At 41.9% G+C, this 21,527-nt stretch overlaps 1 protein-coding gene across 16 annotated transcripts in view; it reads right to left on the bottom strand.

Annotated features, from left to right (window-relative positions):
- PRRC2C (proline rich coiled-coil 2C) overlaps nucleotides 1-21,527 on the bottom strand; it is a 69,417-nt gene that overhangs the window by 11,444 nt on the left and 36,446 nt on the right. For 8 of the 16 annotated variants that reach the window (XM_066324794.1, XM_066324793.1, XM_066324801.1 and 5 more), the window contains exons 17-28: nucleotides 20,804-21,012; nucleotides 20,067-20,221; nucleotides 19,251-19,590; nucleotides 18,720-18,805; nucleotides 17,727-17,915; nucleotides 14,942-15,193; nucleotides 10,162-10,251; nucleotides 8,350-8,451; nucleotides 4,131-4,338; nucleotides 3,085-3,288; nucleotides 2,273-2,394; nucleotides 1,592-1,728 (exon numbers count right to left, since the gene is read on the bottom strand). In XM_066324794.1, coding sequence (XP_066180891.1) covers nucleotides 1,592-1,728; nucleotides 2,273-2,394; nucleotides 3,085-3,288; nucleotides 4,131-4,338; nucleotides 8,350-8,451; nucleotides 10,162-10,251; nucleotides 14,942-15,193; nucleotides 17,727-17,915; nucleotides 18,720-18,805; nucleotides 19,251-19,590; nucleotides 20,067-20,221; nucleotides 20,804-21,012 — 2,094 coding nt within the window. The remainder of the gene's footprint in view (nucleotides 1-1,591; nucleotides 1,729-2,272; nucleotides 2,395-3,084; nucleotides 3,289-4,130; nucleotides 4,339-8,349; nucleotides 8,452-10,161; nucleotides 10,252-14,941; nucleotides 15,194-17,726; nucleotides 17,916-18,719; nucleotides 18,806-19,250; nucleotides 19,591-20,066; nucleotides 20,222-20,803; nucleotides 21,013-21,527) is intronic. The other 8 variants (XM_066324796.1, XM_066324806.1, XM_066324797.1 and 5 more) reach the window with 6 other exon arrangements.

Genomic DNA, 21,527 nt, shown 5'->3' with positions numbered 1-21,527 from the left:
GTGCTACAAGGTAGGATGGGAAGGCACGTGTGAGTAGCCCCACTTAGTCATGAAGTGAACTTTGTTCTCTTGACTCCACAGTCCAACTTCTAATACATCTTAAATCACTGGATGCTGACCATGGTAGCTTCCAAATGAATGTTTTTCAAAAGATCTCACTGCCTTTAATTTTAACCAGATACTCAATTCCTTTGTCAGCAGCATGGGGAAGCTGCAGTTTGTTTAAAGAAGACTGAAGCCAGTAGGTCAAAGCACCACAAACAGGTTTAGTCCATCAGAAATATTTATCTGAACATTCCCATTAGGAACTTGGTGGGTAGCCATCTTCAGACTGAAGAATCAAGAGTTTTTAAATAAATGGCTCCTCTCAAAGCTTTTGAGCTCACAGGAGAGTTTTTGATGTAAAAACACCTTTTACTTTACCCGGTGCTGGTTATGGCTGAGCACACAGCACTGGTTCTGTTATTCTGCTGGTGTGGTGGGCTTTGCTTGTGCCCACACCTGGGTGAGCTTTGCTCTGTACCCTTCCTTCAGTGCAGAACACTCTTACAGACATTCTTTGAGCACTGGAAAAACTCTTCCAGACTGGATGCAGAAGACTGGCTTCAATGGAGCCAAAGATTTTTTTTCACAATTTTTTTTAGCTCACTTTTAACTTTTGGTTGTCATGTTTTAAACCAGTGACCATCTCCAAGCTCATCCTCCTCTGCACAGTTTCTGTGTGGGAGAAGCACTCACACTGCTAGAACTCCATAAATGCCATGTTTGTGTGTGATCAGATTTATTTAATCTGGCCCACATGCCAGCCTGATTGTGTTTCTGCAATTAGCCAACTGTTTGCAACAGCTTTTGTCAGCTGTAGCAGGACAAGCAATACTTGGTCCCACAAAGTCAGCCAAGCACTGAAGTCAGGATACAAATGTGGTTAATTAAACCTTCTGTGGCCTCAGCCTTCTACATTGCAACAAGCAGGTTTAACTACAGCCCATGCCAAACTCTCTAATTAAACTTCCAAAGCAGCTTTCTCAAAGTGGTACAGTATTTGTCAGAATTATACTGCTGTGAAGCAGTTTAGATAGGAAGTGCAAGGAAGCTTCGAAAGGCTCATAGCAGAAGTCTGTCTGGCTATCAGTGCCATTGGCAAGGTACTGCTCTTACTGTTACCTTTTGCAGCAACCAGAAAAGGTTCTAAAACATACCATGCAGCCCCTCACACATCTGCAATGAGGTTTTTACCACCTACGAGTTCAAACTGGAATTCCAAAGTGTTTCAAGACTCCAGTGTTGATTAGGAAAAACGAACTGCTGGACTTAAGGGACAGACATTTTCTGTTCTCTTAGTAGGACAGACTGATGCTTTCAGCTCTTTAGCCTAGGCTCCTAAAGATACAACTGTCATGTATCATTTTTTAACCCACGATTTCACATCTGCATAAGGCAGACAATCTGCACACACACTTCTCAGACAGAAGAGATTTTGGGGAAGACGGGAAGATGAGGCAGCTATGGCGCACAGAACACAAGTCCGCAGGGAACCAAATTCAGTAATTCTGACACTAAAACCTCAAAGATATTTGCATATGACTCCTACCTGTAAGGTTGTAAGGAGGAATTGAACAACTCTTGGGCTTGTGAAACAGCTGGTGCTGCTCCTAAACTCAGCTGAGCTTGATGCTGTCCTTGCAGAGGTGCATAGATGGGGATGGGGATCTGCTGAACTGAAGCAGGCTGCATGAAAGAGAAAACATTAAAATTAAGTTAGACAAGCTACAGCTGAATGTGTGCCAGGATTTGTGTAGCATTATAAAAAGTAAAATAAGAATGTCAAATCCCAAGGCTGCATCCAGAGCTGGTATTGCTGCCCCCGTGACAATTACTTCCTAGTTGAATTTTATACTTTTCCTCACAACCAACCAGCAGAAATGGAGTGAAATATTCAGATCTGCACATGGAACAACTGCCTGAGATTGTATATAATTTTATACAACAGAAGTTGAGAAAGCCTGCACTCATATGGCCACAGAAACACCTCTCAAGCCTCCTAGAAATACGAACTTTCCCATATTTGTGAGTGGAGGCTCACTCTCTCAACTTTCATGGCAAACAGTCAAACACTGCCTGCATGCTCCAGAACAGACAGCAAGGGCAGGCAAGACCTCATTTTTTGCAGTCTTTAGTCTCACTCTCCCCAGCCCCCATCAGATTATTAGTAAAACTTTAAAGGCAATATGGATAGGGAGGGGAAAAAAGAGCATTAGGAATCCCCCAGTACCTGAGAAAGGCCTGGCTGAAAGCCTTGCTGTTGGGCCAGAGAAGGTGGTGCCAAACGTGCATGCTGGGTGTTGAACAGATGACTTGTATCCATATAAAATGCTGGGATTTGAGCTGCAGTACCTCAGAAAGAGCAATACAATTAGTATCTGGTTCCCAACACCTCCCTGCCAGGATAATTTTCATCGAGAGTTAGAGATGCAGCTACTGTCAGTCCTTCCCACTGAGAGAACGAGCAGCACTGGAGAGCTGGGAGCCTCAAAAGCTTTGGAACCTTTTCCAATTCACCACAGAATCTATCAGTCTTGCACAGTTATCATTAATCCCACACAAATTTGGAGGGATGACCGACAGATTCTGGCCAAAAAAGGCATTTGGGTGAAGGAAGGGTAAGAACTTGTTATACTGTCATGTAATTTAACTAGATTGTTAAGCAGATGTAGGATTTCCCTTAATGAAAAAACATCAAAACTCTCAACTACTGTAGGATTTTAATAAAAAAACCTGAAACTAAATCACTCCTGGTCTTAAAGAGCAATTTACAACTCCGCAACAGAAAAATGGGACATTAAGAGAATCAAACTTACTTTCTTCAACAAACTAACACAGCACTACCTTTGTACTTCCTGATAAAGTGCTGCAGATTTAGAGTAAGACAGTTAGTGAGTCTCTGAGTACAGAACACTCTATCATTCTGTCTTTACAGCAGAGAAAAGCCAGAACCAAACTCAACTCTCCAGCTTCAAAATGAAATTAAAAAAAAAAAAAAAAAAAGAAGTAGATGTGCGGCTTCTCAGCCACAAACAACATTACCTGCTGCAGACTGAGACACATAGACCTGGGGACTTTGCTGCTGCTGGGCAATGAGGGATGGCATGCAGCTCAGCTGGGAGAAGTGGCTGGCAGAAGCCAGGCTGCTTGTCTGCAGCTGCTGGGGCTTCACTTTGCAGATATTAGGAGGGTCTGAGGTGCTCGCAGTCTTTGTACTCAGTGAGGAGGTTGTGTATGTTCCAGCTCCTAGGAGGAGAGAAGCAAGGGATGCATCAATCAAAGACATTTCAAAGCCTCACCATTCTGAGGTCAAAGTTTTGGGGCAGCTCTGTAGGCACAGCCACAACTGGTAAAGAACACTGAAACCTAATGCAGTTGTTTCCACCACAAGAAAAACAAGCAGCCAATTCTGTCGAGTTCCCTGTGGGAAGTGCTGCAACCCTGATACATCTCCCTTCTCAGGCACAGCACACACAGGTACTGAAGGAGGCAGCTTGGTCAGTTATACAACAGAACTCTGCCACCCACAGTGACCGTGCCTCTCATGGAGATCGATTTTAATATTCCACGGCATGAACACTTAACCAGATACAGCATCTTTTGTTTTCTGCCAAGAACCAAGGTGGCAACCAGCTGGACATTTGCTCTGCCTTTTACAATTAGGTTTTGGTATGAGTTCTTGAAGCTTTAACTTAAAAAGCAAGAACACAAATGGAAGTAAGACTGCAATAAGCTGGATATCAGAATTATCCTCTGCCACAAAATCTACATGTTTCTCTCCATTTGGCTGAACAAAATGAAACCAGTAAGGCAGACAAGAGAAGTTGACCTCCTCTTTCAAGTCCATATAAATAGCTTAGGCAGAGAGACATCTTAATACTATTTTCAGCTGACCAAAGTGAAACAGGTGAAGTCAGTTAACAGGTAAAGTCAGGTTATGTGGGAAGTTGCTGTTCAGATCTGACAATCCATCTTTCACACAACTTTTTGTTAGCTTTGCATTAAACAATTCCAAAGGGAATCCAATCTCTCAAAACACATAAGTAAGGAACGCCACAACGGGACACTACAGCTTTGACATGTGGTACCTGAGAGGGACGTTGTTGGGGTAACTGAGGCCACAGGAATAGGAGGCATTGATGCACTTGAGAAAGAGCTGTAAGTGCCACTGCTTGGCCCAGCGTTGCTGCTGCTGCTGCTGCTGCCACCAGCAATAGGAGATGCTGCTGAGGTCACTGGTGAACTCTTCTCCCCCATGTTTGGGGAATTCTCCCATGCTTTGCGTGCAGATTCCATCTATTTAAAAGAAAAAAAAAGAATGTCCTCATCTATTAGGAAGTTTCAAGCAATCCTCCTTTCTCTTTTAACAGTTCTTTTTAGTCAAAAGGCAATTCGGGCTTCATGCGAGCCTCTTTCGGAAGTCGCTGTAATCGTGCAACTCTGTTCATGCAAAAAGCAAATGGCCAAGTTGGAGCTGCTCATCTGTTCCAACTGCACATGGCACAGTTCATCATCTTAACATCCAATGCTCAAAAAAGAATTCACTCACACTAATTTGGCTTGTTTTTTTTTCAACACAAAGAGCAAAGACACAGTGAGCAAAAGAAAGGGAAAACCCCCCTCTAAATATTTCCATCAAGTCCTTTACTTCCAAGTTGCTTGGGGCATTTAAATGAAGCAGCCCTGTGCTTTCTTGGTCAGTCACCCACATTGAGAGACCACCAAAGATACCTACTGCACACTTCAGTGAATATGACAGCAGTCAAATTTAGATTTCCAAAGCAACTGCTGCTCAAGAAGCAACCACAAGCTGACACAGCTTGTGTGTGCTGCTTTATGTTAAAGCTAAAAATGCTTCATGCTCCTCTATTTCTGTAATTACGAGCTGATGTCTTGCACAGCAAGGGAGATGAAACTTTAATTACAGACACAGTTACCTTCCACTAGAAGTGGAAACAAGCATTGTTTTTACTGCAGTCAATAAAATTTAATTCTTGCTACATTAGACACGCAAAGCAAAATCTAAACTGAGACACTTCTGAGGGTCCAATGAACAGGAAGTATTAATGTTTAGACTACACTCCCTAATTCAAAAACTCAAACAGGGTCCATGGACTTCTGCACAACCTTCAGCTGTCTCCAGGGGAAGCAATTTTGCTAGTAGAACTGAAATTGCTCACTGTAGGTTTCTCGAGGCCAGGTACTGTCTTTAGTGGTGGATATTAAGGGGCAAGTAAATACTCACCACACATCTGCCCTCACTGCCTGCTTAAGAGACCCCCCTAGCTGGGAGCTGCAGTCTCTCAAAGTCACACTTGTCAACCTGCCCTGCTTTACATGAGTTAGGCAGAGTCTGGACAGACCAAACATGGCTTGGGTTATTTGTCTAGGTGCTTCAGAAGTGATACAAAAGCAGAGGAATATAAAAAGAAGTGGGTCACAGATGATTAGTAGACACCCATGTGGAAAATGGGGTTCTGGATTCCAGAAGAGAATAAAGGATGAGGAGGGAAACTTAGTTACACACGAAGTCCTCTGGGGGCAAGTCACCTTATTTTCATTTTTGAGATCATCTTCCCCAGCAATCATTCTCTGTTGCCCCCTCCACAACATTTTCCTCCAAACGGGTTCTGATTCTTACAGACAAGGCAAACTTGATTCATCACTAATGTGCTGGAAATAATTTTGTTTATGTGTATTGCACTGGCATTGAGAGAAAGTAAGTACCTGTAACTGTCAGACTAGAGAAGGTGTAGAAGGTTCTATGTTCACTGGGTTTCATGATGTGCTGAAGAAACTACTGATAGCAAAAGCTACACACTGCATCTTGTCACATCTAGGGCATATAACAGAGTCCTGAAGTTTTCTTTTGGAAAACAGCTTCGCTTTTGGAAAGCTTCTTAGCAAACTCTAACTTTCATAAGCTAGAAAAAAAGATGTAAGAGAGATTGATACTCTAGGAATGCCTGTGCAGCACCATCTACAGACCAGATATGGAGAAGTAATAGGCTCTAAATTAAGTGAGACTGGGGACAGTGCTGAGGTTTCACTGCTCAGTTGTGGGAAAGGAGGGCAACAAAGAGGAAATCACGGCTGCTTGAGGCTTCTCTTCATCATTGATCCACTGGGGCCTTCCCACTGCAGTAACAGTCCTGCCCACACTACCCAAAACCCCCACTGGAGACAAACCCCACTGTGCCTTTCCTTAAATACACCAAAGTCTCAATGGTTAGAAAAAGAAGTCCAAATGTGTCAGATTCTGGAGATGCCTATGCAGGAATTTTAGATGAAACCTTGGACATGAAGAGGGCCAAGCAGCTCAGTTGGAGATTGCTTTGGACTTTCTTCTGCTCAGCTCCTGACCTACAACAGACCTGAGGCAAGTCCTTAAGAGGATGACTGAGTTTTAAAGGTATCTTTAGCAAAGTTACTCCAAGGAAACAAGATCTCAGCAAGCCTTCCCATACGAGCACCTTCTACTTCCACCAAAGAATGATGCCAAGCTGTGGGAGCAATTATGGCCAAGTCCCTACAAGTCTCCTCAAAGACAGCTTTCTGTGCCAGGGGATGGAGGGAAGAGGAGGTGCAAGGACTAATCCTTTATGCAGGCAGAACCTGGACGTTTTGTTCTTTTAAGAAAATAAAGGAAATGCTTTCCTCTCTCCTGCCCCAAAAGTGTCTTTTGAAAGATGCAAGGGTTCTACTGAAGAGGATGACAAAGAGCAGAGCTGTGCCTGGACCAGAAGGCCTGCCATGACAGTGACAGTCTCAGTGTGTGCTTCAGAAAAAGCCTGCTGCCTCCTGCATTTGTGAAAAGGAGGCAGAGCTCCAGTGGTTGGAATAAAGAAATCAGGGGCAAAGCTGCTTCCAAATAGCTTTCCATCCAGATTTTGGTCAGAGGGTTCTTCAAGGTAGCCTCAAAACATGGATCTTTGACCTATTTTGTTACCACACATCCAAATTCTATCATCCCCTGAGAAATCACCGAAACAAGAGCAGGAAAAGAAATGCAGGATGAATGACACACACACCACAGTTTGCTCTGTGGCTGGGCAGTGTCCCACACTTTGAGGTAACAGCCCCTACCTGTATGACATGGGATTCCATCTCCAGCTGCCAAACAGTCAGAGCCTGTTTCAGAACAACACTTCCAGACGCCAGAAAGTCACATTAGGATAATTCATTACACAAGAATGCAGCAGAAAACCAGGGTTTTTTACACTACTTGTCCCTCCACAGTGCTCTCCCCATTTCTGCAGGTCTACTGTTCGAAAGAGGTGTTATACATTTCTTGGAAATAAAGTGTTAACAGAAGAAAAGTAGAGATTCAACAAAAGAACATGAATATTTCTCATCTGTAGAGAACACAAGCAAACAGCTGTCAAACCATGCCAGTGAGACAAATCTCACTGGGATTGACAAGCAAGTTCCCCCAAAGCATTAGCTCTGCATCCAATCTCAAGTTCCATTTCTTCTTTTAATAACTTAGACAAACTAACGTCAAACACCACTATTCCTGAACACCAGAAGCAGCAACAACACTTCTACTGGCTTAGTCACCTGCAGTCACAATCACAAAGCAGATCTAGGACACCAAAAGAAGAAAAAAACCCAACAACTTCTAAAAATACAGCAGCAAAGCTAGAGCCCGACTCTGTGTTAGTGCGTTATACAATGCACAGTCCAAAATCCCACAAAATGGGAGAACAGCACTCAAAATATTCTCCACACTTGCTCTGCACTGGAAAGCAGGAAACAACAACATTTACAACACAACAAAGCACGCTCTGACTCGCTGATCTAACTGCCTTTCAGAGACACCAACATACCACGTATGTGTCACTATCTGGAACTTCAGCCATCCAACTCAAAACCTCATTATCACTGCACCAAAGTCCTAGGACTAAGAAGAAATCAAGTTTGGCTTATCAAGCAAATCTTTCAAGCCTTTACACCAAACCAGGCAACTGATTTTAAGCTGAACACTCAAAAAACCTCAGTCAGATTCTGATGGTTTGCCATGAGCACTGTGGTACAATTGCTAGAACTCTAGGATCTTGGTTTTTCAGGGCAGTGGGAGCAAAGATTGGTTGAGATGCCAAGTGTTAATGCAAAACGGGGTTAGAAATTTATGGTTTAAATGCATCCTTTGATAGAGTCTCGTGTTTCAGCCATCCATTTATATGCAAAAGCAGTTCAGCAGAGGAAACAAAGGAAGGCTCTAAAAAAAGGTTCACCAGCAAGTTCTCCAATAACTTTTTTCCCCTGCATGCAAGAAAACGACCCTTAGAGGGATGTGGTACATACCTTGAGGGTGAGGTCGACGGTAGCGGGAGAAACTGGAGTTAGGCTGGAGCTCTGTTGTAAAGTCTCCCTCCTAGGGAGGGGAAGGGTGTGGGGCAGGGGCACCTGAAAGGCAGGCAACACACATCACATTCTAACTACGTCTACTAGAAAAGCCCCAGAAAGCAAAGCTCAAGCTTTATCAAGTGAGCTACAATTTCTTCAACGCTTGAGCATTTGGCAGGGAGACTGATAAAACAAGGTGAGAATTTGGTAGGCAAGGAAAGGCCACTCAGCAGGTGCCAGGATGCTTCTCATCTCTCTAAGAGGCTGAAGATTAAGGTTTTAAGGTGTCCGTGTCCTCTGCATAAACAAACACCAATTGTCTGTTTGGGGATTTAATTTCAAGTACCATTTCAGTTTACTGATATGAAAAATTCTTCCCAAGCCAGGTTTGTCCTTCTCTGTACCAATACAGTACACTGGGCTTCATGACCTTGAGTTCTGAGATGCAGTTTCTGAAAAGAGGAAGCTTTTGTAGACCTGCAAAATCACAGGACCATGAAACAAACTACAACAGATTTGCCATCCAATAATTGAATTCAGTTATTTTCTCTTTCAAAAGATGAAAGATGTGATACTTGGGGGAATAAACCTGACACAATGCTGCTGCTATCTTTGCCTATGAAAACTCCAGTGGATTTCCTAGAAGTTTTAAAGGAAATGAATCAGAAATACTGTAGTGTCCAGTCTGTTACTCCTAACTATTCCTTTCTCCATTCACAGCATAGCTAATGGACTTTCACTGGATGAGATAAGGCTAATCCAGAAGACAGATCCTGAAGCTTTGAAGCGGGGGATGGCACAGATCCTTTGTGGCCAGGAACCCCTAACTCCTGCTTTAGAAATTCAACTCTAACATCCACAAGGATTGGACATCATTACCACCAAAGAATTCAGTCTTCCACACTAACCACCAAAGTAAAAAACCACAACGCTACCAGAAAAGCCAGCAGAAGATAAGAAGTTCAACTGGTATTGCTTCAAAACGGTGCTGCAGTAAGCTGGAAAGCATTTTTAGATGGAATTCACAAGACACCTTCATAAAAAACTGAGATCCTACTGTATGAGTCTTCCTTCCCCCATCAACAAGTGACTCAACCCTGAGCTAATTTTGTTACTCCAACAACAAGAATCACAAGATCCAAGCTCACTGATGCCCCAGCATGCTCAAGACAAACTTGATTTTGCTACAAGTCAAAACCCAGCTGCTTCTCTCAATCACTGTGCCACACTCACAAGTCAGGATCACTGCACTGGCTTTGAGGGCTGCAAACATCTCATCTCCATAGCAACTGAACACCTGGAAGCCTGTTGTCTGCTCTCACAACCATTCCGCTGTTCCCTTTGCATGCAGTTGCTGTGATTTCAGGCTTCAGTTCAAAACTCTTTTGTTTGTAAGACCCTCTCTTCAAACTCAGCCTATAGAGCTTTGCTACTGATACCAGGCTCAAGTCCCAACTGCTGCCAAGAACACACTCCCTCATTATGCCTATCTTTGCTTTTTTTAGAATTGTCCCTACAAACATCTCCACTTTCTGTGCTCTTTAGCTCACTGTGATTGTTCAAAAGACAAGAAAATACCTGAAGAACTCCAGAACAGGTACTAATCAAACCAAATGTCCTTCAGAGTAAGATTACTGGAAAAAGCCCAGCTGGTTCACGTGAAAGGAACCCTGTGGACTTGTTTACTGAAGGCACTATTTGGTGCTTTAAAAGAAGCATGAAAATATTTTCTTGTCTTCAAAGTCAAGACGATCACTGCAATGGACTTACGTTCGTCACCAAAGTCTCCTCCATTTTTGTACTGCTAGTAGCCACTGTGTTAGGATGAGAAGAAGGTGTAGTGTAGTCTGTTACAGACTCCTGTGAAGAAAAACAATTCCATTAAAATATCTCCCTTACCTAAATTCGATTTCAGTTTCTTGGACAGATGTCAGCCTTTCTACAGGAGAAGATCACCAAGCAACAGAAGATTAGAATTCCACACCATTTTTTTCTTACAAGTCATGTCTAGCAATCCTTATTGCAGAATTGCTACTGAGGTCAGGAGGATTCTTAGAAGATTACAGTTTGCCTCATGACCTCACAATGTACATGTGGAGAAAAGTCAAAATACAGTCTGTAAGGCAAGAACAGCAATGTATTGCCTGGGCACTGTAAAACTGGGCTGTGGTGGTGCAACCGATTATCATTTGTCACCCAAGATGCTTCAGCCACCTGCAGCCACTTTCAGTCTACTTAAAAAGCAAAATAACTGAAAGCTTTCTGTAGCTTTAAATAAATACAGAAATTTCTTACTATGACAAGAAAGGCCCTCTAGATTAAAAAGAACACAAAGGCATGGTTGCGATATGCAAAACAATTTCCTTTCTTTAAGTTTTATCTCTGAAAGTCACAAGACTCGGATTCTGTGGAAGGTACAGGCTGCCTTCTGATTTCTGCACTGGGTAATGACTGAAGTTTCCAGTCTACTCAGGCTTTCCTTGAAGCTTTTTTGTTACAGTTAAGCAGCTCTTCATGCGCTCAGCAAACAAGATCCTTTCAGTGCTGGCTGTAGGCAGTGACTTCTGCAGCTGTAGATACAAATGGTCTGAGCAAAGTTCTACACGTCTCAAGTTTTACATCCCTGAAGCCCAGGAAAGGCTCCATCATCTTTACAGAACCAAACACCATAAAAGAGCTGAAGGACAAAGCAGCAACAGAACTGTTACTGAGTGTCTGGACTTGCCAACCCACAAAGATTTTTAAGACACAAACCATGTAATGCTTGTTTAATTGCATCCAACCAGTAGGATGATAAGCTATTACAAAAGTGTACACCCAATTTACTCCTCAGGTCTGTGGCAATGCCCCTAAAAAGCAATTAGAGCACTGAGAGACTGACAAATGACAAAGAATCCTCCTTAAAAGGACAAGCTCATTTTGGTAAAAGACCAGAACAAGCTAAACCATAACGGGGTGAGAGGACAATGTGCAAAGTGATTTATTTGTATAATTTATGAAGAGAATAGAGAACTCTTATTTATTTAACTATTTTATTTACTTCTTTTACTTATTAAAATGGTGAAATATGAGATATATGGTGCTTCCCACAAGCCTGACCACCAAACTGCAATTTGCACATTTGCACTGGATTCCAACAGGCAAACTTAACCTGGGTAAAACAAGGCAACACACAAGGCTGTTTTAATCACAGAAGCCTTCTAATGAAGTAATTAAATGGCTCCATATTTTTTTAAGGAAGCATTACTGCATAAGAAAGAAGTAGTGTTTTGATTAAACTTCCTTCAAGGCCTGGCTGCAATCTTTTCAGTGTTTTTCATAAGCAATAAAATTCTTCATGAAAGAAGATGGATCAAGACTACTACTAACTTTCTCACTTCACAAACTCAGAGCACAAAGAGCTTTTTCACTAGAATTTAACTAGAACTAAACCCAAAGCACTGTATCAGCTCTGGTGCCCTTACAAGTGCATGTGCAATGCTGAAGCACAAAGGTGGTTTACAGGCTGAACATGCAGACAAGACAATGCTTTAACTACATGAACACCACCCCATGAACTGTAGATTAATTTCCATCCTTCATTTCCGGGTACATTAAGTCCAGGATTTTGTTTGATGTGGCTTATCACCATAAGCATTTGTAATTCAGCTAAAGTGGCTCTCCTGTACAACTGTTTGACTGAAGAAACCAACTGATTACTTCATTATAAACCAGTAACAGCTAGAGCAAAAAGCTCCTGCTTATGCCTTTTTTGGAGTTCACTACAAATTGTTTATATCTGAAGAAAAAGAACAAGCAGACTTCTCGTAATTCCCCCCTTCACAAAGAAGAGATCACAAAACCTCGAGTGACTTGACGAACAGAGCACAAGGCAGACCTCAGAGCTGACCTTACTGTAAAGGATAAGGGTACTTTATGAACTGGCTATTTGATCTGTTCCTGATTTACATAAATCAGCCAAATTAAATCTTGAAAGATGCTCAAAATCTTCTGAAAACCAGTCTCTGTCCTTTTAGACATGATCTGTAAGACACAGCTGTTGCTAACTGTCCAATTACTACACTGGCATCCACAAACAGGTATTGATCTTCCTGGGATTTGACAGGTTCAAATGGAAGGCTGGGAAAGGCAAAGGCTAAGATGTTTTACCCATTTCAGAAACTTAAACATCAGATTGCCTTCACTACAAAAACACTGCAAAATCCAGGAGAAACTTCTTCATGCTCAGAAGTCAGCTGCAATGACTTCTGAGCATCACATTTACATACTAAACTTAAACATCTCACTGAGGGAGTTCATTTATATTTATACAGCTTCTAAGCAGTCTTGTATGATTAAATGCACATGCACTTATCAAGAGGTTTGTTTTGGAATGGATGGGGTACTCTTACAAAGCTTCTGAAGGAGGACAGCTGGCCTTTTACAGACATTTAGATCACCAAACACATCACAAGCATGCCTTGCTGGAAGCCGAGCAGTAATCTCTGCGAGGGATGTTTAAGACTTTCAAAAGAAAAGCCATTTAGGTTTGCCAAAACGTCAACATCTGACATTGAAACAATGGGGTAAAGATGTCAACACCTTTTCCCCCACAAATGAGCAATGGAAAGAGTACCAAAACAAGAAAAAAGCAATTGCAATGTACATCAGTGCAAGAACTCCAATGCTAGAGCAGTATTTGAACCCCTTTTAAAAGCCTCTGAAAAAGAAGGGACATTTATTGCAGGTTTATTCCTGCAAAACCTAGATGAAGGTTATCTTGTCCAATAAATTTGCAGGTTGTTGGTTTAACTTTCAGAGATGTAACTCTGTTGGTTTAACTTCCACTTCTTTCCCAGAAAAAACAACTTGCTATTACCTCAGGAACTACTCCTAACAAAGGAATTTAAAAGCAAACCTGGTGCTGTTAAGATAGGAGCATTTAGGCCTATCATTAAAGGCTTCTATTAGCAACCACTTAATAAGGAAATTATTGGGAATTTTCATACGCAGAACAAGCTGGAAAGCTTCTTTCCACTCTGGTCTTCCTTCCAGAAGACAGAATCTCCATGCTTTAGTACTGTGGTAGTCCAAAGAACCTTGACAACCCCTGTTAAACTAAAGGTAAACTGGCACAAAGTCCACGCTTCCCTTCTGAAAAACTCACACTTCAAAACCACAATTGCTGAGAGGAAATTCTGCTGGTATTGGCAGAGCTACTTGACTACATTGAGTCAGCCTGCAGTAATCAAAGCTGTTTCCTATTCTGTTTGTGGCTTAGAAGAAGCCTCTTCTGTTTTGAGCCCTAGTCACAGGAGTTTGTGGGACCTTGGGAAGCACAGGATACAAACAGCCTCCCCAAACACCTGAGCAAGCTATTGTTTACTACTCAACACTTCTAATTCTCCTACAAGGACACTTTATCAATTTCTGGTACGAGCATAAACCACTCACATCTACCAACAAGATGGAAAACGTAAGAAAGGATGAGAAATCCCTGCACTGAATTTCCTTAAGCCTGCAGCTTCCATGTTGGACACAAATATGCTCCCTAACACTTGCTATGTAGCAACACTTTATTCAGACAGCACCTTTTCTGGCAAAAGCTGTCCTTTGTTTTGGGGTTTTTTTCCTAGCTGTGGGTGACAAAGATGAACTGCAAACGATCCACATTTCATAATCTTCACTATTAATGTAACTCCTAAAAAGAGGATCAGTTTTCCTAAATGGCATCAGAAGATTGCTGTTAAAGACCAGGATGATGGAGACAGCAGGCAACTAACCTGAGTCTACACTTAGAAAACCGCTTTTCAAATCTACAAAGAGCATTTACCAAAGCAGGTGTAACTATTAAGCAGTAGCTACTCAAACTGTATGACTTCTTTACATTTGAGAGATGACAACCAGAGTTCAAGACACAGGCAGAAAGGAGATGCCTCTGGAGATGTTTTTCAGCCGCTTCTAAGAACTGAGCTGCAGAACAATGAATCCCACCGCCAGATCACCATCTCACTGCTGAGCAGTTATAAAGACAACAGAGGACTATGATCAGTCCTAAATATTGTGAAGCTCTGCAAGGAGTATCTAGACAATATCCAAGCCAAGAGGATATGCACGACCATTTAGGGAAACAGAACAGGCCTTATCTAAAGCTTTAGCACATTCCTAGTTTAGAGGTTTCTTTCTTTTCACGGAACAGCACTTAATTCACAGCTTGAGGTCATCCATACACTCAACCAGCAATCACGCACACCACTTCTCTGCTGGAAGTCATCCTGCACTTACATCACACTGATCTGAGTCTACAGGCTCTGCCTACACCAGGCTCCAGTGCCACCCTCCACAGCAGTGCTCAGGACTGAGCTTTCCCATGCAGCACACATCAAGCTGATCTGTGCTCAGGGGTGTGACAACACAGCACATCTCTGCAGCACTTTTTAATTCAGGCACCATCTGCTACTCAGTGGGCTCTGCTGTCCAAACACCACCAGCAAGGTAGCCAACTGTCAACCACCTCACTGTAATCACATTTTACATACAGTGCTCAGTAATCTGGCTGTGTTTTTCTTACCTTTGTGTTTGTCCCAAACTCTGGAGCGGACACAGATATCATGGTTCCTATCTCCGTGCTCAGTTCGCTCGCCGCTTTGGTCTCCTTTGCAGTGACAGGTTCTGGGCTTCTGACAGAGGTGGGAGATGGCTTCTCCTGTCCCTCGGGCTCTCCCTGCTGGGCATCCTTCACCTTCCTGTTCTTTAGAGAACGCTCTTTCCCAATAGGACCGGGTTTATACTCTTTGTTTTCTACCGGGCTCAAGTCTGGAAGCTAAGTTAGTGTTAACTTGTCAGTCATGCCTCCTCTCTTTGTCCTAACCAACAAAAATACTTTAACATGCTAAAAGTCATTGTTTAAACATAACAAAGCCTTCCAAGGGGAACCATTTTCTATCAGGTAAAGAATTTGAGACTAATTGATAGATACATGAAATGCATTGAATTTGAACATTAGGAATCTAACACATTATTTTCAAGCAATGAATTTTTTATGCAAAGTGGCAGAGTTCAGATAAAACACAAAATAATGTCAGTTTGACTTGCCCTTACAAGAAAAGCACAAAAAATACAAAACTGACACGACTCTGTATACCTGCAGGTTATTTTAATTTTCAGAGACTCAGGATTTTACAGGGCCCCAGGAACTACAACAGAGACCTCTACCTTTATTTGAAATTATCATGATGTATGGATCCAGCATTTTTCCCTGGAAACTGATCTCTAAAGGGATCCAGAAAAAACAAAATACCTACACACAAGTGTTGCCTTATATTGCAGATACCATGGCTGGATCACTGCTGCAATTCAGCAGTTCCCTTTTGTGCAGCTGAATTATAGCAGAATGAAGGGCCCTAGGAAACCCGAATGCTCTGCTGTTTCAACAGGCACGTTCTTTCTGCCTGAGACTCTCAGCCCACTTCACTACTGAGCTGCACAAAAACCCCTTCAAGGCAGTCCTGAAAATCCAATTCCTTAAGCTTTGATGGTTGAAAGACAGAAGCTGCTGGCAATTGTTTTTCTCAATACAAACCAGCTCTTTCAGGGGTGGATCTCTAAAATATGATGATTTTGGGGTGGGTGGAGTTTCCCAAAAGCATCTGGTACCCTCAGGAGGCCAGCAGAGACTGGTTTTCAGAGGGAAGGCAGGAATCAGTAGAAGCAAATGCCTGAGCTCTGAAATGCTGCAATCAGGAGCATCAGGCTCACCTCACCCCAAATAATTCTTTCCCTAATAGTTTAGAGAGGTTGAAATTCCTCCAGACACTTTAAGGTCACTTAAACCTTCACACTTTACCTTGGAAAGGTAAATTGCTTTGTTTCCAAAGTATGGTCCTCTTACATTGTCTGTACTAATTCAACAATACCAACCTCCAATCCTGAACATAAGCTTGCATTTAGGCTTCACGGGTGGATGGGTGTGTTAAGAATTGTTTGTTTGTTGAGATTTCTTTTTTGTCATCAAGACAGTTAAAATTATTTACAGCCCTCTCACTCAAAGGAGTGTAAAAAAATGCATTTACTATTTAGTCATGTAAGTCTAATTTTGATGTCTTCCATCAAAATCTGCAGAAGTCTTGATAGCTCCAAACAAGCAGGAAAAAGGAACTTTCTACACAGCATCAAGTAGACTGTCTCTATATATATTAAACTTTGGAGTTCAGAATCTGAAAATGACTTTACTGGGCAGTTTTAGGCATGCTGCAGTGTATCTGAGACATGGGTTACTGCAATTCACCAGCAGTTATAATTAATGCATATTTCTCTGCTAAACAGGTTTTACATTCTGCAGTCAAAATCACAAACTACAACATATCCACTCAGTGTCTCAAACAGTAGAAGTTAAATTCATTCTGTGTGGAGCTGAAATCTGAAAGTTCAGTCATTTTTCTGGAGGGGGAAAAGCCAACAAAGAACCAAAACCCAAACAACCAACACAAAGAAACACCCACTCTTCTAGAAAGACAAAAGGGCTTTAATTACATCAGGACTGCTGCCAAATCTCAGACATCAAGAGGACTGGAATAGCTAATGCTCTAAGTCACCAGACAAGTTTATCTGCTGTAACCTTCCCTTTCTGAGAATTAGAAGCTGGTGCTGAGTGCTAGTGATGCACAGATTATTGTGTACTGGAGGTCGAGATAACAAAATCTCTGGAAGGGAAGCAACACACATTTTTTAAGCTGATGTAAGTTTGATTAACTATTTAGTATTACCTCCAAAAAATTAAATTATTCAGACATCTCTGCATTTGGAGACTTCAAATGAAGGTCTCTAACATTCCTCCCTTTCCTGAAAACTCTTCTTTTTCTGCAACTTCATGTACTGATCAACTGATAATCTGGCTACAAAACTAAGCAGGGCACCATTTATCACTTGAAGGGGGCAAGGCAGGAAGAACCACTGCACCTGCAGACACAGCCAGGGCAGCACTGCAATGCTGCCAAACAGTTCTCAGGGCCTGAGTGAAGCAAGCTGAAGAAAAACCAGAAAACTCAAACTACAAACAAAACCAAAGCACTCCACAACATCCAGTTTCCCAACAAAACTATCATAAATCCATACTCCCACCCCTGGCTCCACACACAGAACCAACGTGCAGCCTCTGCTGGGCTTAGATGATGTTTAATTACCTTGCACATCTCTGCAAGAACCACCTTGTTGATTGTTTTAGGAAATATAAAAAGAGAATGCAAGTTTTATGGGTCTAGTCCTAACTCAGTGAGTATTTGATTCTGCTATCTGTAACCCTTTTCTGACATACTTTTTAAAGTTTACAAGTTTATACTGAAATTATGACCTTTTACCTTTTGTGCTTTGATGGGTCCAGCCCGAGGCTGTTTCTGTCTCTGCTCTTTGGGTTCTGGTAATTTGTCAGTGGACTTCTCAGAAAGCACAGGACCAACTTCATTGTCACTGCCACTGGAAGCTGGGGCTCCAAACTGAATGGTTTCTATACCAAGATCAACTCCACTTTCTTGTCCAGGCTTTGTCCCCTGGTTAAAAAGCAAACATTTAACCCATTCTGAAAAATTTCTGTATCACTACAAAGGGAATGGTTCAGAAAAGATTACAGAACATGCTCAGCTGAAAACCACTAGAAGAGTACTTTTATCTTTTGCCAGAGGTACCATTCGTGACTGCAACAGATTTGCAAGAATAAACAGTATCTGAACATACACTTCCTCCTCCTCCTCAAGTCTCTATTGTTAAAGAAGGTCAAGAAAAAAAGCAGTGAAGAAATATGTAAACACCATCAACATCAAGAAGAACAAGTGCAATTCAGATGCAGGTTCACAACATTCTCTGGGGAGTTCAAAACTTAATGCTCAATTCAAGAGAAACAGTAAGAAATATAAAAGTATTTCTGCATGTCTTGGGCAGCTCAAATCACCTCCTATGACAGCTGTCTCCACATTCTTGCCATTTAAAACAATTAAGACCAAAAAAGTACCAGGGAAGTAAAACCACAGCACTTTAAATCTGTCTACTTTACTGAACCCTACACAAAAAGGCAAACTGGGCACTATTTTTCCTTTGGAAATGCAATGAATAACAGCTATCAATAGAATCTGTGAATGGCTGAGTTATTAACCAAGAGAACTGCTTTTCCATGCTGCAATTTTAAAACCACCAGCGTGTATTTCATGCTTCTGTGCTATCTCCTGACTTCATGGAATTTTACACACATTAGCTTAAGTACTTGCACTCCTGGACAAATGGATAATCTGTACCCAACCCTAATGAGATGTAATTTGGGTAACTTCACGCACAGCTACTCTTCTTCCCCTCCTTCTTACCTCTGGAGATGGAGCTGAACCAAAAGATGTCAGAGGCTTGTTCCAGGCACTGACTGAAGGTGGCTGAGGTGGGCTAATGGGTCCCACTGGCAATTAAGAAAAGAGAAGGAGTTAAAACCCTCAGTGTTACTAGAGGTAGTCAAATCAATGTATCGACTGACTGAGAATTAAATTACAGATGTCTTGAGTAAATAACCTTTAATTAACCTATTCAGTGGTTAAAAATGTTCTACCTATTCAGCTGCTTTCAAGTGGGGCAATTATCATGTCTGGAACAATGACCAAGTCTGACAAAACAGACTCCTCAAGGGAGTGACAGTTGCTCATTTCTCGTGAAGGAAGAACAAAGTAATATAAAATACTGACTAATATTGTACTGCAAAAGCCTCTTTTTGGAGGGTACTATGCTGTACTTGGGTATGCAGAATCCATCCACAGATAAAAAGACAACCAGAGAACCAGCTGGCAATCAGATTTTTCTAAATACAGTGTTTGCTTGACCCCACCTCAAATCCAAAAGCCAGCACTTACATTTCTTGGAGATGTCATTCAGAACTGCTGTAGGAGGCACTTTGTTGTCCCATAGTTCAGCTGCCAGGCCGTTGTGAGGCTGAGTGCTCTGCAGGACTTTGCCTGACACGGTGTAGTCTGTGCTGCCTGTCCCTCCTGCAGCCTGGCTCGGTGCTGGAACAGGAGCCTGTGGCTGGGCTGGAGACTGTGCTGGGCAGGGAGGCTGAGCCTGAGCTTGTGCCTGAGCCTGTGCCTGCTGTGCAGCTGCAGCTGCTGCCTGCTGCTGCTTTTTGGCAAATCTGGGGGGCAGCTTGGAATTCTGACCTCGGCCTTTCTCGCTTGATCCTTTTTTGGTCCAAACCTGTAAGGAAAAATCAGCTTTATTCTTCCAGGCGACAATGTGTACAGACAGCAACTGAAGAGTGCAAAAAGCAAACTGATTAACCCAGCCTCATAAGAAATTTATTTTTTGGGGGGGGTGGGGGTATTTAGCCACAGGAACAATGATTTCTCATTCATTTTCTTCTTGGAATCAACTGAGATGCAAGCAATAGGGTAAATCTTTATCACAGTATGAAAAATGGTGTATTTATCAGTTTGCCAATTTCACCTGCCTGCCAGTGCCCGATTGACAAGTACAGAATCCCAAGGTGACTAAATAAAAATTCATTTTATTTATTAAATATTAACAACTTTAATATTAAATATAACTAATTAAATATAAGTAGTTATATTTAGGAGAAAATACAGCTTTTTTGGAAGGAAGATTCTATACCCTTGAGAAAATTCCCAGTACTGCAAGCAGCTTTTCCCCCACTATAAATGCTGGTCTTGTACCTGCACTGTCTGTTCTTCCTTCTTTCTGCGCTCTTCATCTTGCAAGCGTTTTTGCTGCTTCTTAGACACCACTTCTGTGAAACCATCATCATTCAAGTTAGATTGGGAGTCTTCAACTACTGTCACTTCAGGGTGATCATCAATGATCACAACACCTATAGGAAAAGGAAAGGTATAGATGCTGCTGTTTCAACAGCTTCAGGTGCAACGCACCAGCCAAAATTGGCTTTGGAGTGGAAGTTACTCCCCACAGACACAGACGGGGGCCCTGATCAGTGGCAAGCTTCTGCTTGCCAAGTACTTTGCTGCTGAGCTCAAAGGCAAGGAGCTAAATAATCTTTAAGAACTTTAAAACTGGACCTTCCTGTACCAGATTCTCCAGGAAATTACTAAAACGCAGTAACGAATAATGAACAGCCCTCCTAGATATCAGGTCTAACCTTAGCAGTGATAACCACTGCCTTTACTTTTGAAAATTAACTAAATTATGAGAACAGTAGGAATAAAAGGTTATGACTGTACAAAATTGTTCTCATCTACATGTAACACAAAATTAGGTTTGCCATCTTTTGGAGGCACACACATTACTAGGTATCACAAAAATAGCCATGCTCAAGTGTACAGTTATTCTGGTGTTTTTAAAAAAATCTCCTTTTTAAAATTTTCAAACATCTAGTTCTATATGCAACAAAACTAGCAGAACTACCAAAAATTATTAGAATATTATCAATACATACTTGCATAATTATTAAGATCAAATTGAGACAAGGCATCCACTTTTTCCTTAGGCTTCTTTGGACCAGCCTTTGGTTCTTCTCTCTTTTTGCCACTTGCATCCTTGGTGGTCTTTTGTCCTGCAGCAGTGACACCTCCATCCTCCTGATGTAAAGAGTTGCCGTTGGCAGGATCAACACCAGGCATGGGTGCTGCCTGCTCTTCAAATGGCCTATGTTAGAAAAAAACCATTTGAAAATTAAGCCACAGAAGACACTCAGGAGAGAGCCAACAATCTAATTCAGATCCCACTGTAGGGCTCTAAGTGCTTACTGACTTCTTAGTAGGGTCCAGACTTTTTACTTTCAGCTCCTAATAAGAAGCTCAACAGCAAAAGCTGTTTTGGAGAAATATCAAATGCCCTGCTACATTTTCCATCAAATTAAGCATATGGAAAAATAGTTTAGCCTAAATGGTAAGCATTTCTCAACCTGCTTGTCTGTGTTAAGTGATTGATCTCAAATGCAATGCAGCAATTTATATATCAACGGCAAAACTGCTCACATGAACATTTCTGCTTGCATCTACATCTCGAGAAACACCATTCAACCCAAACAGCACTGCAATTTCTTTTTATTTAGGCCTTTTTAGCACTGTGCATACAAGAACACTCCGCCCTCAGCTTCAGGTTCCAGGTGTGTGCATATAAACAGAAGAAACAGGAAGTACAGAGCCAAGGGTGCATGT

Source organism: Sylvia atricapilla, chromosome 9 (genome assembly GCF_009819655.1).
Source record: "Sylvia atricapilla isolate bSylAtr1 chromosome 9, bSylAtr1.pri, whole genome shotgun sequence".
NCBI lineage: Eukaryota > Metazoa > Chordata > Aves > Passeriformes > Sylviidae > Sylvia > Sylvia atricapilla.
Note: the sequence above shows the minus strand (reverse complement) of the source record. Positions and strands in the feature narration are given on the sequence as shown.